We start from the raw sequence: 13,134 nt of genomic DNA, 5'->3' as shown, positions 1-13,134 counted from the left end.
TATTTTAATTTGACTCTAATTCAACATGCTGCATGTGATGCCTCTTTTTCTATTGCCGCATGCAACGTTTGCATTAATAAACACCATCATACCAGGCAAAAATCTAATCAATTCTTTTCGGGAAGGGATAGTGGCATCGTATAGATGCAAATTGTATTTTTTTTATAGGGACCTTGTATTTAAAACCAGAGGGGAATTCCAAGTTCTGTAAGTTTACCAAACCGTATCATTCACAGAAAAAAAGTTTAACAAACTCTATAGATAATGATATCATATAGTATATGATATCCAATTTATATAATGAAAATATATGGTGGGTGATTTGGTATTGTGGATGATATTGTTTTCTATGTGTTTGGTCAAATTTAGAATTTTACTAGTGTCGGTGTGGTAGTAAGGCTGGTTGTAATGGGGAGTATCATATACTAGTATCATGCATATGATACTAGTGTATGATACTACCTCCCTAATGCATAGTATCATGTACTAGTATCATATAGTATTTTATTTATTGCCATGCATGACACAAAGTAGCATAGCATTTATTATGATACAGTATCATGATATGATACTCTACCTTCTCTTTCTTTATTTAATTCTATTACACCTCATCAAAATTGCCTAGTTGGCATGCATGATACTAGCTATGATACTACCATTACGACCAGCCTAAGAGTATGAGGGAGTGGCGCTCCTCTCATTTTCGGACTTCCTGCCATGTTGCACATATGTGGAGGAAGCCGAGAACAAGGCTTGTATTGCAGGATTGTACATTTCAGTTACTTTGCATAAGCCTTCCGTTCTGACGACTGTCTCTCCGTTTTTTTTAGGGGTGAAGCTAAGTTTTATTGATCATAAACCACATAAAGTGGTGTACAAAAAGGATCATGGAGATGGATCAACCACAAATGGCGCCCCTGCTCTAGTGTATTAGAGAACTTAGCTAACCTATCTGCCGGTTCATGAAAATGACTTGTCAATAATGCGTTAGATGGGTCGGCTCTCGTTGACCTGAAGAAGGAAGCATTAGAAGCGTTAGGAGTTCTTGGTCCAATTCCTCAATGCACTATAGAGAAAATCAACCGAGAGACGAAGAACAAGGTGGCATATGAGATTGCTAGGTTTTGTTTAAATCATAGAGTTAATGGATTGTTATACGGGGATGTCCCGTCATGCATGACAAAGTTTGTAACGACGGATTGTAATCTTGTAGTGGTTAAAAAAATTACTAGTAATGCTACACCTATGGACTTTTATGAAGCGGATTTGCGTAACTCCACCTTTGTAAGTTATTTCCTATAAGTTTGATATATTTGCTTAGTATTGAACAACACAAAGTCAGAAAAAAAAAACGACATTACGTCCTTACAAAATTGAACGCAAACAAACAACAACCATACTAACACAAAATAAAAAACATAGTTTGAACGTGAACAATAAAATAATGTTGTACGCCATACACTAAACACTTACATATACACAACTACCTTCGGTTCTTATAGCAACTCTACCAGGGTCGCCATATTTGCAATCGCCATCAGTCATATATGAAGCACACTTCATATGGATATGGAGGCTGTTGGGCTTGTGTGCAAACATAGAGTCACCAAAACGGATGCCTCTATCTTTTGTTTTCTCTTGTTGCATCAACTCAATAGTAAACCCCTCAATTGAATGGATTAAAATAATAATTTCTGCTAATATTGCATTAAAATTTCTTACATAGGGGGAGAAAAGTTAATCGGTGATTTTACATTCACAAAACTAAATTAATTTTACTGAACTACTTGCAGTCATGGTGATTGCGATGAAGGGATTGGGCGCTTGCTTTTTGTCGAGAACGTTGGGGAATGCTTCGACAAGGGGCCGTGTGGCCTGGAATTCCTTCTCGACAGCCGGATCTCCGGGCACGGGTGCTGGGATAGAGACGAGTGCGGTTATGCGGTCCTAGTTCATTGCCTCGAGGAGGTGCAATACCATATCATATTAGTCCCAATGCGGCAACAGGAGATCCGGTTCGCCCGGCTTGGATTTTCATCCCCAAAGCTGGATGAGGGGTAGCTCATACTACTGCACCATGGCATCAAGTTGGCTTGGAGTTGGGGTGGTGGGGAGGGGATTGGGAGGGACCGGCAGGTGGGTTCGAGTAGGGGAGAGAAGGGAGGGGTGGCTGCCTTCTATAGGCCACTGCGAGCGCCATCAAGGGGGACATTCCCAGTGAGAAAACTTTGCCGCACTCAGTCACCTTCCGGTTTGCTCACATGGAAGGTAGGAGATGATGTCACGTGGTGTCCATCCGATGGGCTGCCACATAAATCTGATGAAGGGAGTGTGGTATTAATGGCCAGGTGGTTGCTCGCCTATGGCACATGGCAGGCCACACAACTTCAAAATTCGGTTGTGGCATGAGGAGGACGAAGTTGAAACTTCTCTCCTGCAGTGACGGCTGGGATTTGGGGCAAGCTTCATACCGAACCTTTACATTCTAGAAATATGGAGGTTATGAGGTTGTTTATGGAGCGTCTTTTATAAATTATGATGATCCAGAGGCATATTGCAACCTTGTAAGTGCCGTTTTTGCCCAAAATTTCTGTTTTGGTGGTTTATTAGGACGATTGGTCCAATATTGCAACTCTGATAGACCTCAGTACCTACTGCACACTTTGTGTTTAGGCGAATGGGCATGTACACAAAATACATGTGAACGTGCACACAAATATAGCGTGCACGTCATCATAAAATAAAAAGAAAGAGACATGCATGCGAGTTTAGTATAACTAAAGACGTACGTGCGCCATGCTGACACTTATGCAAAAGATGCATGGATGCGTGACAGTTTTGCAAGGATAGTTCGTACGTACGATATGGTTAAGCAACGCTATTTGTCCTGAAAAGGAGGTATTAAGCACTGCTCACCGTCGCACCTCCCACGTACTACGTACGTCGCCTAACAAACTTGAAACTCCAACAACCCAGACGATCGATCAAGCTCGTACGTACGTACCTATACGTAGCCTCCTCTTCTTCTACCTCACACTTGATTAGTGTACTGATCACATGAGACATGACAGATAGACCCATCGTTCACGCGCCTTCATTAGGACTTAACCTACTACCATCACATCCCAGGCACCCCCTCTTCACCAAGCCGAAAGTTCGTCTCATCGACGTAATTAGCTAGCTCACGGGCTATATAACTACCAGCCAGCTAGAGATCGAGCCAAGTCTAAGGACCAAGCAGACTAACTACTAATCATGGCCAAGCTCTGCCCCGTCCTCCTCGCCGCCTACGCCGCCCTCCTGGCCGAAAATCTTACATCAGATTTTTAGCTGTTGGGATCGAACGTACCATGGACCGTTGGATCCAACACGAATCTTGGAGCAAGTAAGACCAGCCACGCCATCGGATTTTTTCGTTCGGAAAAGCAAGAGGCCGTCGCGAACACTTCCATCTCCCACATGTATCTTGTCCATTTCTCCTCGCACTCACCGTCCACTCCCAAGTAATCTTGTCCAAACCAGGAAGAGATAGTGGTGCCTCCGCACGTTTAATTTCTCCGACGTATTTTAATTTCTCATGGCATATTTTAATCTCGGGCTAATTAAACACGTTGCATGTAGTGCCTCTTTCTCTACGACTGCATGCAATGTTTGCATCAATAAACATCATCGTACAATGCGAAAATCTAATCAATTCTTCTCAGGAAGAGATAATGGCATTGTATAGATGGACATTGTATTTTTAATAGTGATATTGTATTAAAACCGGAGAGGGGGGGGGGATTTAAAGTTTTCTTTAAGTTTAACAAACTGTATAGATAAAAGTATCATATATATGATATCCAATTTATATTTTGAAAATATATGGCGGATGATTTGGTTGGATGATATTTTTTCTATGTGTTTGGTCAAATTTAGAATTTCACTACCGTTGGCATGGTAATAAGAGATCATGATGGAGTGGTGCTCCTCCCATTTTGGGACTTCCTGCCATGCTGCACATCTATGGAGGAAGCAGAGAACCGGGCTTTGTATTGTAGGATTGTACATTCCAGTTACTTTGCATAAGATTTATGTTCTGGAGACTCCCTGCTGGTTCACAAATAACTTGTCTACTAATGTCCAAGATGGACTGGCTCTCGTTGACCTGAAGAACGAAGCGTTAGGAGTTCTTGCTCCAAGTCCTAAATGCACTATAGAGAAGATCAACCGAGAGAATAACAAGGTGGCCTGTGAGATTGCTAGGTTTTGTTTAAATCATAGATGTAATGGGTTGTTATATGGGGATGTCCAGTCATGCATGACGAAATTTGTAACAAACGATTGTAATCTTTTGTACTAGTTAATATATGCAGTGTTTAAGAAAAGTATTAGTAATGTCACACCTATGGACTTTTACATAGAGGATTTGTGTAACTTCAAAATGTAAGTTATTTCCTATAAGTTTGATATATTTGCTTAGTGTTGAACAACACAAAGTCAGAAAACTAATAACACAATGTTACGTCTTTACAAATTTGAACGCAAAATAAGAAAAAACAAACAAACACAAAACAAAAAATCATAGTTTGAACGTGAACCGTAAATTAATGTTGTACACCACACACTAAAAACTTACATATACGCAACAAGCTTGACTTCTTATAGCAACTCTAGTGGAGTCGACATAGTTGTGATCGCCATCCATCATATATGGAGCGCGCTTCATATGGATATGGTGGCTACTGGGCTTGTGTGCAAATGCAATCACAAAAATGGACACCTCTATCTTTTTTTGCTTTCTTGTTGCATCAACTCAATAGTAAAACCCTCAATTGAATGGATTTAAAACATTAATTTAAGCTAATACCCCATTACAAACTTCTTACATAAGAGGAGAAAAAATGGTAAGTGATTTTATGTTCATAAAACTAAATTAATGGACTAAACTACTTGTAGCCACGACGATTGCAGTGAAGGGATTGGGCACGGGCGCTTTGTCAGGGGCATTGGCGAATGCTTCAACAAGGGCCCGTATGGCCTAGAATTCTTCCTCGACAATCGGATCCTCCGCCACAGGCATGAGATGGAGATGGGCGCGGTTACGGGGTCCTCTTCTGTCGCCATGAGGAGGTCCAATACTATATCATATTGGTCCCAATGTGGAAACAGAAGATACAGTTCACCCGGCTTGGATTCATCATCCCCAAAGCTAAAGGTGAGGGGCAGCTCGTACTGCTGCACCAAGGCATCAAGGTGTCTTGGAGTGGGGAAGAGAGGGGATTGGGAGGGACCGGCGGGTGGGTTCGAGTAGGGTAGAGAAGGGAGGGGTGGCGGCCTTCTATAGGCCACTATGGGCGCCATCAAGGGGCACGCTTCCCAGTGGGAAACTTTGCCGCGCTAAGTCGCCTTCCGGCCTGCTCACATGCAAGGCAGGAGATGATGTCACGTGGTGTCCATCCGATGGGCCGCCACGGAAATCCGGTGGATTAATGGCCAAGTGGTTGCTCGCCTGTGATGCATCGTAGGCCGCACAACTTGAAAATTCGGTCGTGGCGCGAGGAGGACGAAGCTGAAACTTCCCTTCTGCATTCAGGGTTGGGATTTTGAGCGAGCTTCATACCGAACCTTCACATTCTCAAAATATAGAGGTTACGAGGTTGTTTAAATTATGGTGATGCAAAGGCATATACCAACTTTGTGAGTGCCGCTTTAGCCCAAATTTTCTGTTTTAACAGCTTTGTGTTTAGGCGACTAGACCTGTACACAAAATATATGTGAACGTGCACACAAATATAGCGTGCACGTCATCATATAATAAAAAGAAAGAGACATGCATGCGAGTTTAGTATAACTAAAGAGGTGTGCCATGCTGGCACTTGTGTATAAGATGCATGCATGCGTGACAGTTTTGCATGAATAGTTTGTACGTACGATATGGTTTGCACCGTCAGTTCACGTGACAAGCAACATTGTTTGTCCTGAAAAGGAAGTATTAACTATTAAGCACTACCTATACTAGTAGCTAGCTCCACCAACCCAAGCCTTAAGACATGATTGGTAATTAACTGTAGTGATCACATGAGACATGACAGATAGACCCACCGTTCACGCGCCTTAACCAACTACGTTCAAGTCTATAAATACCACCTCCCAAGCTCCCCCTCTTCACCAAGCCGAAAGTTAATCATCTAATTAGCTAGCTCACGAGCTACCAGCAAGGTAGCGTTCCAGGCCCAAGGACCAACAAGGTTAACTACTAATCATGGCAAAGCTTTGTGCTGTCCTCCTCGCCGCCTGCGCCGCCCTCCTGGCGCTCGCTGCGGCGCCGTTGACGCTCGCCGGCGACCCCGACATGCTCCAGGACCTCTGCGTCGCCGACTACATCTCCCTCCAGGGACGTGAGTGACTGGCCAATTCTCATTTCGTTGTACATGCATGATCGACCATTGACCGGAATGCATGCGTTTGTGTCATGTTTCATATGTGTGTGCAGCGCTGAGGGTGAACGGGTACCCGTGCAAGCCTGCGGAGAACGTGACGGCGGAGGACTTCTTCTACGCCGGGCTGGCGAGCGCGGCCGACGTGTATGGCGGCGGCAACCCGATGGGCTCCGTGGTGACCGCGGCGGACGTGGAGAGGCTCCCGGGGCTCAACACGCTGGGCGTGTCCATGTCCCGGGTCGACTACGCGCCGTGGGGCGGCACGAACCCGCCGCACTCGCACCCGCGCGCCACCGAGATCCTCTTCGTTGCCGAGGGGACCCTGCAGGTGGGCTTCGTCACCACCTCCGGCAGGCACATCACCCGGGGCGTGCCCAAGGGCGGGGTCTTCGTGTTCCCGCGCGGCATGATGCACTACGAGCGCAGCGTCGGCGAGGCGCCCGCCGTGGCGATCTCAGCGTTCGACAGCCAGCTCCCCGGCACGCAGAGGCTCGGCGAGGCAATGTTCGGGGCGGCACCGGCGGTGCCGACGGACGTGCTGGCCCGGGCGCTGCAGACCGACGGCGGCGTGGTGGAAAGCATCAGGTCCAGGTTCCAGCCAAAGTAGGCCACGAGCACGTACGTGCGCCAAGCGTAACACGCACATTAAAGGCACGTAAAAAAAAGAGTGCGTACATGATTTAGCGTGTGCTTCATTTCGGCTCTTTGATTGCAAGGTAAAAGGCTACGTGCGTACTACGTAAATTATCACCGCACGGCCTATATGTCCTCTCATCCTCGTCTGCCTTTTAGGTGAAAAGCGTCTTGTTGTTTGTTCGTTGTTGAGCTGTATGCAGGTATTGATGGTTTTTCGTAAGACGTCCTATGTTTGTTGTAATATTTGCAATGCGTTTAAATGTAATAAATAAATGCGTCCATGAATTTTCGGTGACTCAGCATGCTTTACTTTGTCCCAATCCACACAAAGAGTATTCTTTAGACTAGCCACAATGAAGAGTAACATACACTATTAACATACACATATTCTAGACTATGTTACTACCTTCATAGTGGGTAGTAACATAAGTGTGGTAACATGCAAACAATCATTTATTAGGTTATAGACGCATATTGCTTTGGGACATGTGATGTTACAGTAACTAGCTACTACCTCCGTCTGGGTTTATTAGGCCCTCTTTCATTTTGGGTTCAACTTTGACCATGTATTTAACTAAAAATATATAAAGTTTATGCTACAAAAAGTATATTATTGAATTTGTATTTGAAAGAGGTTTCATATGGTATACTTTTTGTGACATGTATTTTATATTTTATTAATTAAAATTCATGGTCAAAGTTTGGCTCAAAATGAAAGGGGGCCTAATAAACCCGGACGGAGGGAGTAAGTTACTGTAACTATCTCTCTCCTCATTAACTCAATGTGACATAAGCAAATTTGCTGAGTTGGACTCGATGTTACTGCTGAAGTTACTCCCACTGTGGCTAGTCTTAGGCTAGTCATAGTGGGAGTAACTTAGCTAGTAACACAGCGCACTCCAAGAAATTTTTGCTTATGTGGCAAGTAATTAATGAGAGATGTTAGCATAATATGTTACTGTAACATAACGCTTTTCAAGACAAGATGAGTCTACAAGTTAATAAATGAAGCCATCTAAGATACTAGCATTATGTTATTTTGCATTATGAAGGTAGTAACTTAGCCTAGTGTCATATGCATGACACTAGTCTAAATTACTCCTCACTATGACCAGCCTTATGAGGAGAAATGTCATTTACTAACCTTCAGTTGTTTTAAAAGTCAAAGTTTGCTATTTCAACTTTCAAAAACAGACAATTTTAACCCTTCATCAAAACTATTAGCTTTGATTTGCGTGCATCACTAAAAAAATAGTTTTGAATGATGGCATGACAACGCTTCTCGCACATAGCAGCCTGCTGAATAAAAAATCATGCTTAGTAGCAAAACCAAATATTGATACTGAAGTTCATTAATATTCTAGCGAGGTGATAAGAAAAATCTGGACGCCGATAACGCCCACATATGTGGGCGTTAAAGAGTCTGCCCACATTTTTTGTGTTGTATCTAAGGGGATCAGTCCACATGTCTCACGTGTGGGTAAAAATAACTAGCGTCCACACATCTATTTTTTTTTGCGGTCCCTCTCACACGTCCATGTGTGGGCAAAATGCATAACGCCCACACGACCTCTCTCAGCCACCTACCTCACAGTCCCACACGCCCCGCGTGACAATCATCATGCGTCCCCGTAGTTGCCATGGTCCGGACCCTCTTCAATGTCCGTTTAACTGCAATTGTCATGTCGTTGAACTACAGTTGCCATGTCGGACAACTACAGTTGCCATGGTTGCTCAACTGCAGTTGCCATCTCAGGTCAAGTGTCAGATGCCATTTTGGACAACTGCAGTTGTTGTCATGTATGGTCTGATTTACTATAGTTGTCATGATTTGAAAACTTTAGAGGTTGCCACCTACTAACACTAGGCAATTGCCGTGTAGCGCTACAAAGAGACATGGCAAAACAACATGTTGAGATAAAAGAGAGAGTTGCCATCTGCTTACAAGCACACTAGGGCAGTTGCCGTGTACCCTGCAAAACACATGGCAACTGACATGTTCGGGGTAAAAAAAGAGTTGCCATCTGCTTACAAGCACGCTAAAGGCAGTTGCCATGTACACTGTGAAACGCATGGCAACTGACAGCTTGGGTGTGGGAGAGAAGACGGGCGTGTGGGTGAGATGGCAAATGCCCACACACCAGCCCTTGTGCGTGAGTGAAAACTAGCGTGTGGGTGAACTGCTAAACGTCCACACACTGGCCCCTCCGTGTGGTGAAACGGACATGTGGGCGACTGGGTGAATGCCCACACACCAGTCTAGTCCTATGTGGCACCACAAACATGCCAAGATTCGTGTACCCACAAACGGACGCAGATCCATGCGGATGGGCGAGATGCAAACGCCCACACGTGTGGGCGTTGGTGTTTCCGAAAAATATCTAAGTTCCCAATTGTAATAAATTCAGAAATCTTCTTGTAAAATCATACAGTATATATAGAGCTATCTAACTGTTCATTGTTTCTTCTATTTAAATTCTCATAATTTATAGTATCTGTTTTGAAATATGCCTGACTTATTTAGACAATCTTTTAAATAATCAAATTTCCTAAATTATTCACGTGCTTTTTTATTGCAAATTTCTTGACTAGATTTCCACGTGTGCCAAAACTGGTGCGGATCATTGTTAAGGACGCCTTATTGCCGTAAAAAAATCCATGTGAATTGTACGATATGTTTAGTATTCTTATAACGATAGATGTAAGAAAAGAAAGGACACTCTTGATCCTTCATGTATTAAAACTATATAGATTTGGTTCCTCACCACATGACAATGCTTATCACATATCGCACTCTAGTGAGTAAGAAAACATATTGGTAAAACCAAATACAACAATGGTGCAAGTTCATCGATATTATTGAGAAGCTATCAAAACTTTCTTTGGATTTCCAATTGCATAAAAAACCTTCTAGTAAACGCATGGCGTGATCTAACTTTGTGTCGTTCCATCTTTTTGAAGTTTAATAATCTTAGTGCCATTTTAGAAATATGTCCAACTTATCTAGATTATATTCCTTTGTTCCTTTTTTATAGATTTCTTAAAATATTCATGGGTATTAGTTTTTATTACATAGTTGTTGACTTGACTTCCGCACATGCAAAACCCGTCGTAGTCTGGTTAAGACCATCTCTAGCATGGTAATAAAAAAATTTGTGAATTGTATGATATGGTTAGTATTCTTATCAGGATCCTTCTATTGTTTCAAAAGTTGAGGTTTGGTATTTCAACTTGAAAACGAACATTCTTCACCCCTCACGTATTAAAAACGTATAGCTTTGGGCCTTCGGCTCGTCATGTCACCAAAAAAAAGAATTTCATGACGCTATGATGGGACTTCTCGCACATTTCCGGGTGTGTAGAAATAATATTAAAACCAAACCCATATATGTATAGGTACATTAGTACTCACGCTGGGGGTATCATATAGAAGTCTTAAAAAATGTATGAATTTTAAATTGCAAAACATTTATATAAAACCATGGTGCCACCTGGCTTGTAGTTGTTTTTTTATTAAAAAAACACTCACAATTGTAGCGCAATTTTGAAGTCCTGCATGCACTTTTCGAGTTATTTCTAGAAACACTCTAAAATTGCAATGCAACTATGGGCTTTTCTTTTCCTAGCTACAAAATTGTTTGCTTTACTTCACGAGTGCAGAAATCACAACGGGCGATTGCTACGGCCGGCTTCATAATACATCGATAGAACAAGTCTGGGGTGTTTTCCTTTGTAGTCGAGGTACAAAATTTACATCCTAGTCGAGGAGCCAACACCTTGTGCAGAAGTCGAGGTGCCAAATTTACATCTTAGTTTTTCAGGGGTAATTTACATTTCGGTGATGTTGGATGAACTGAGAATGCCAGTTTTCTTTTGTAGTGAAAAAAAAAATGGTGTGGAGAGTCTATATGGGGCTGGGGTGTTTTCTTGAAATCACTAGTTGAGGAGTACTCGTTGCAAAGATCACTCCAACTCTGCAGGTTGCGATAAGTGGCGCACATGCAGCACGCCACTTGTCGCAACCTGATTTTTTTTTCTTTTTTGATAGATTTGTTTATTGAAAACGTTTTATCTCTCAAACCGTGCGTCCAAATCTCAAATCGCTTTTACCGTTGGATTCCTCGCGTCGAGATCTTCAAACTAGATCTCATGTTGATAGGTTTTCATAAACTTTTTTTTCAAAAAAAAAGCGGCTAAAAAAACTGAACCGGGAGCATGGGTTTTTTCCTTTTCGAAAGAGGCACGCCCATGCCTCTCACGAAATCACAACCGTGCCTCTCATGGAAGCAAAACCGTAACTCTCGCGAAAGAAAAAAAATGAAGAGAAAACGCGTTTTTTTGTTTCCGAGGAGGTACGGCCGTGACTCCCGTGAAAGGCAACACGTGCCTCTTGCGGAAGCAAAACCGTGACTCTCACGAAAGAAAAAAAAACAGAAAATGTGTTTTTTCCGTCTTCGAAAGACACGGCCGTGTATGCACCGCGGTACAGGATGCAGTCATTAGGGCATGCATATATCTTCTCCACCTCCAATCCTAGAGGGCATACGACCTTCTTTGCTGCGTATGTACTGTCGGACAATTCGTTATTTTTTGAAAGCTTCTTCTTCAATATTTTCAGTAACTTCTCAAATACTTTGTCAGCCACAGCATTCTCTGCCTTCCACTGCAGCAATTCCAGTACGGTACCGAGCTTTATGTTGCCATCTTCGCAATTGGGGTACAACCCTTTTTTGTGATCTCTAACATGCGATCGAACTTCAGCTTCTCCTTTTGACTTTCGCATTGCGTCCTTACATCGACAATGACCCGGCGGAGATCATCATCATCGGGCACATCATCTGGTTCCTCTTGATCTTCAGCAGCTTCACCCGTTGCAGCATCATTGGGCACATCGTTTGGTTCCTCTTGATCTTCACCAGCTCCCCCCGTTGCAGCATCACCGTATTCAGGGGGCACATAGTTGTCATCGTACTCTTCTTCTTCGCCGTCTTCCATCATAACCCCTATTTCTCCGTGCTTCGTCCAAACATTATAATGTGGCATGAAACCCTTGTAAAGCAGGTGGGAGTGAAGGATTTTCCGGTTAGAGTAAGACCTCGTATTCCCACATTCAGTGTATGGACAACACATAAAACCATTCTGCTTATTTGCCTCAGCCGCATCGAGAAACTCATGCACGCCCTTGATGTACTCGCAGGTGTGTCTGTCACCGTACATCCATTGCCGGTTCATCTACGTGCATTATATATAATTAAGTGTCCAAATTAATAGAAGTTCATCATCACATTAAAACCAAAGTGCATATATAGTTCTCATCTAACAACATACAACTCTCCACAGCATCTAATTAATTAAACCATACATTGAAACTATGTAAAACATTTCAATGCGAAAACAAATGCGATCATAATCGCCAACCAAGGTAACAATTGATCCAACGGCATAATGATACCAAGCCTCGGTATGAATGACATATTTTCTAATCTTTCTAATCTTCAAGCGCATTGCATCCATCTTGATCTTGTGATCATCGACGACATCCGCAACATGCAACTCCAATATCATTTTCTCCTCCTCAATTTTTTTTATTTTTTCCTTCAACAAATTGTTTTCTTCTTCAACTAAATTTAACCTCTCGACAATAGGGTCGGTTGGCATTTCCGATTCACATACATCCTACATAAATAAAATCTATGTCACGTTGGTCAGCATAATTTTCATAAACAATAAATGAACCAATAGTTATAAAGATAATATATATACCACATCCGAATCATAGACAGGACAAGGGCCGACAGGGGCGGATACCAAAACCATCACACTATATAAGATGCAATAATAAAAGCTTAAGTAGTGTGGCTCGGGCATTCCATCGAACACCTTGTGTGCATAGAAGGTGAGCTAGAGCACCACCAAGCCCTCTCCCCCTCGGCCAGAGAAAAACAAAGCAGTGTGCTCTGCTCTTACGCGAGGGGGTATATATAGGCACCTCATTGGTCCCGGTTGGTGGCTTGAACCGGGACCAAAGGCCCCTTTGGTCCCGGTTCAAGCCACCAACCGGGATCAATGGTGATGG

The 13,134-nt window shown here is 42.9% G+C and overlaps 1 protein-coding gene across 1 annotated transcript; it reads left to right on the top strand.

Annotated features, from left to right (window-relative positions):
* The first annotated feature begins 6,159 nt into the window (after window positions 1-6,159).
* Window positions 6,160-7,357, top strand: LOC125549330 (germin-like protein 1-4). The gene is made up of 2 exons (XM_048712768.2): window positions 6,160-6,380; window positions 6,476-7,357. Exons 1-2 carry the CDS (start codon window positions 6,245-6,247, stop codon window positions 7,027-7,029), a joined length of 690 nt encoding a protein of 229 aa, XP_048568725.1. The 5' UTR covers window positions 6,160-6,244; the 3' UTR covers window positions 7,030-7,357.
* The last annotated feature ends 5,777 nt before the right edge of the window (window positions 7,358-13,134 follow it).

Source organism: Triticum urartu, chromosome 3A, assembly GCF_056163025.1.
Source record: "Triticum urartu cultivar PI428250 chromosome 3A, HENAU_Tu73, whole genome shotgun sequence".
Lineage (NCBI taxonomy): Eukaryota > Viridiplantae > Streptophyta > Magnoliopsida > Poales > Poaceae > Triticum > Triticum urartu.
Note: the sequence above shows the minus strand (reverse complement) of the source record. Positions and strands in the feature narration are given on the sequence as shown.

What these genes read in the sequence shown, in the direction of transcription:
- LOC125549330 (XM_048712768.2), top strand. Translation starts at nt 6,245, where the DNA reads ATGGCAAAGCTTTGTGCTGTCCTCCTCGCCGCCTGCGCCGCCCTCCTG. An exon ending in CTACATCTCCCTCCAGGGAC is followed by an intron (nt 6,381 to 6,475) that starts GTGAGTGACTGG and finishes ATGTGTGTGCAG; the next exon opens with CGCTGAGGGTGAACGGGTAC.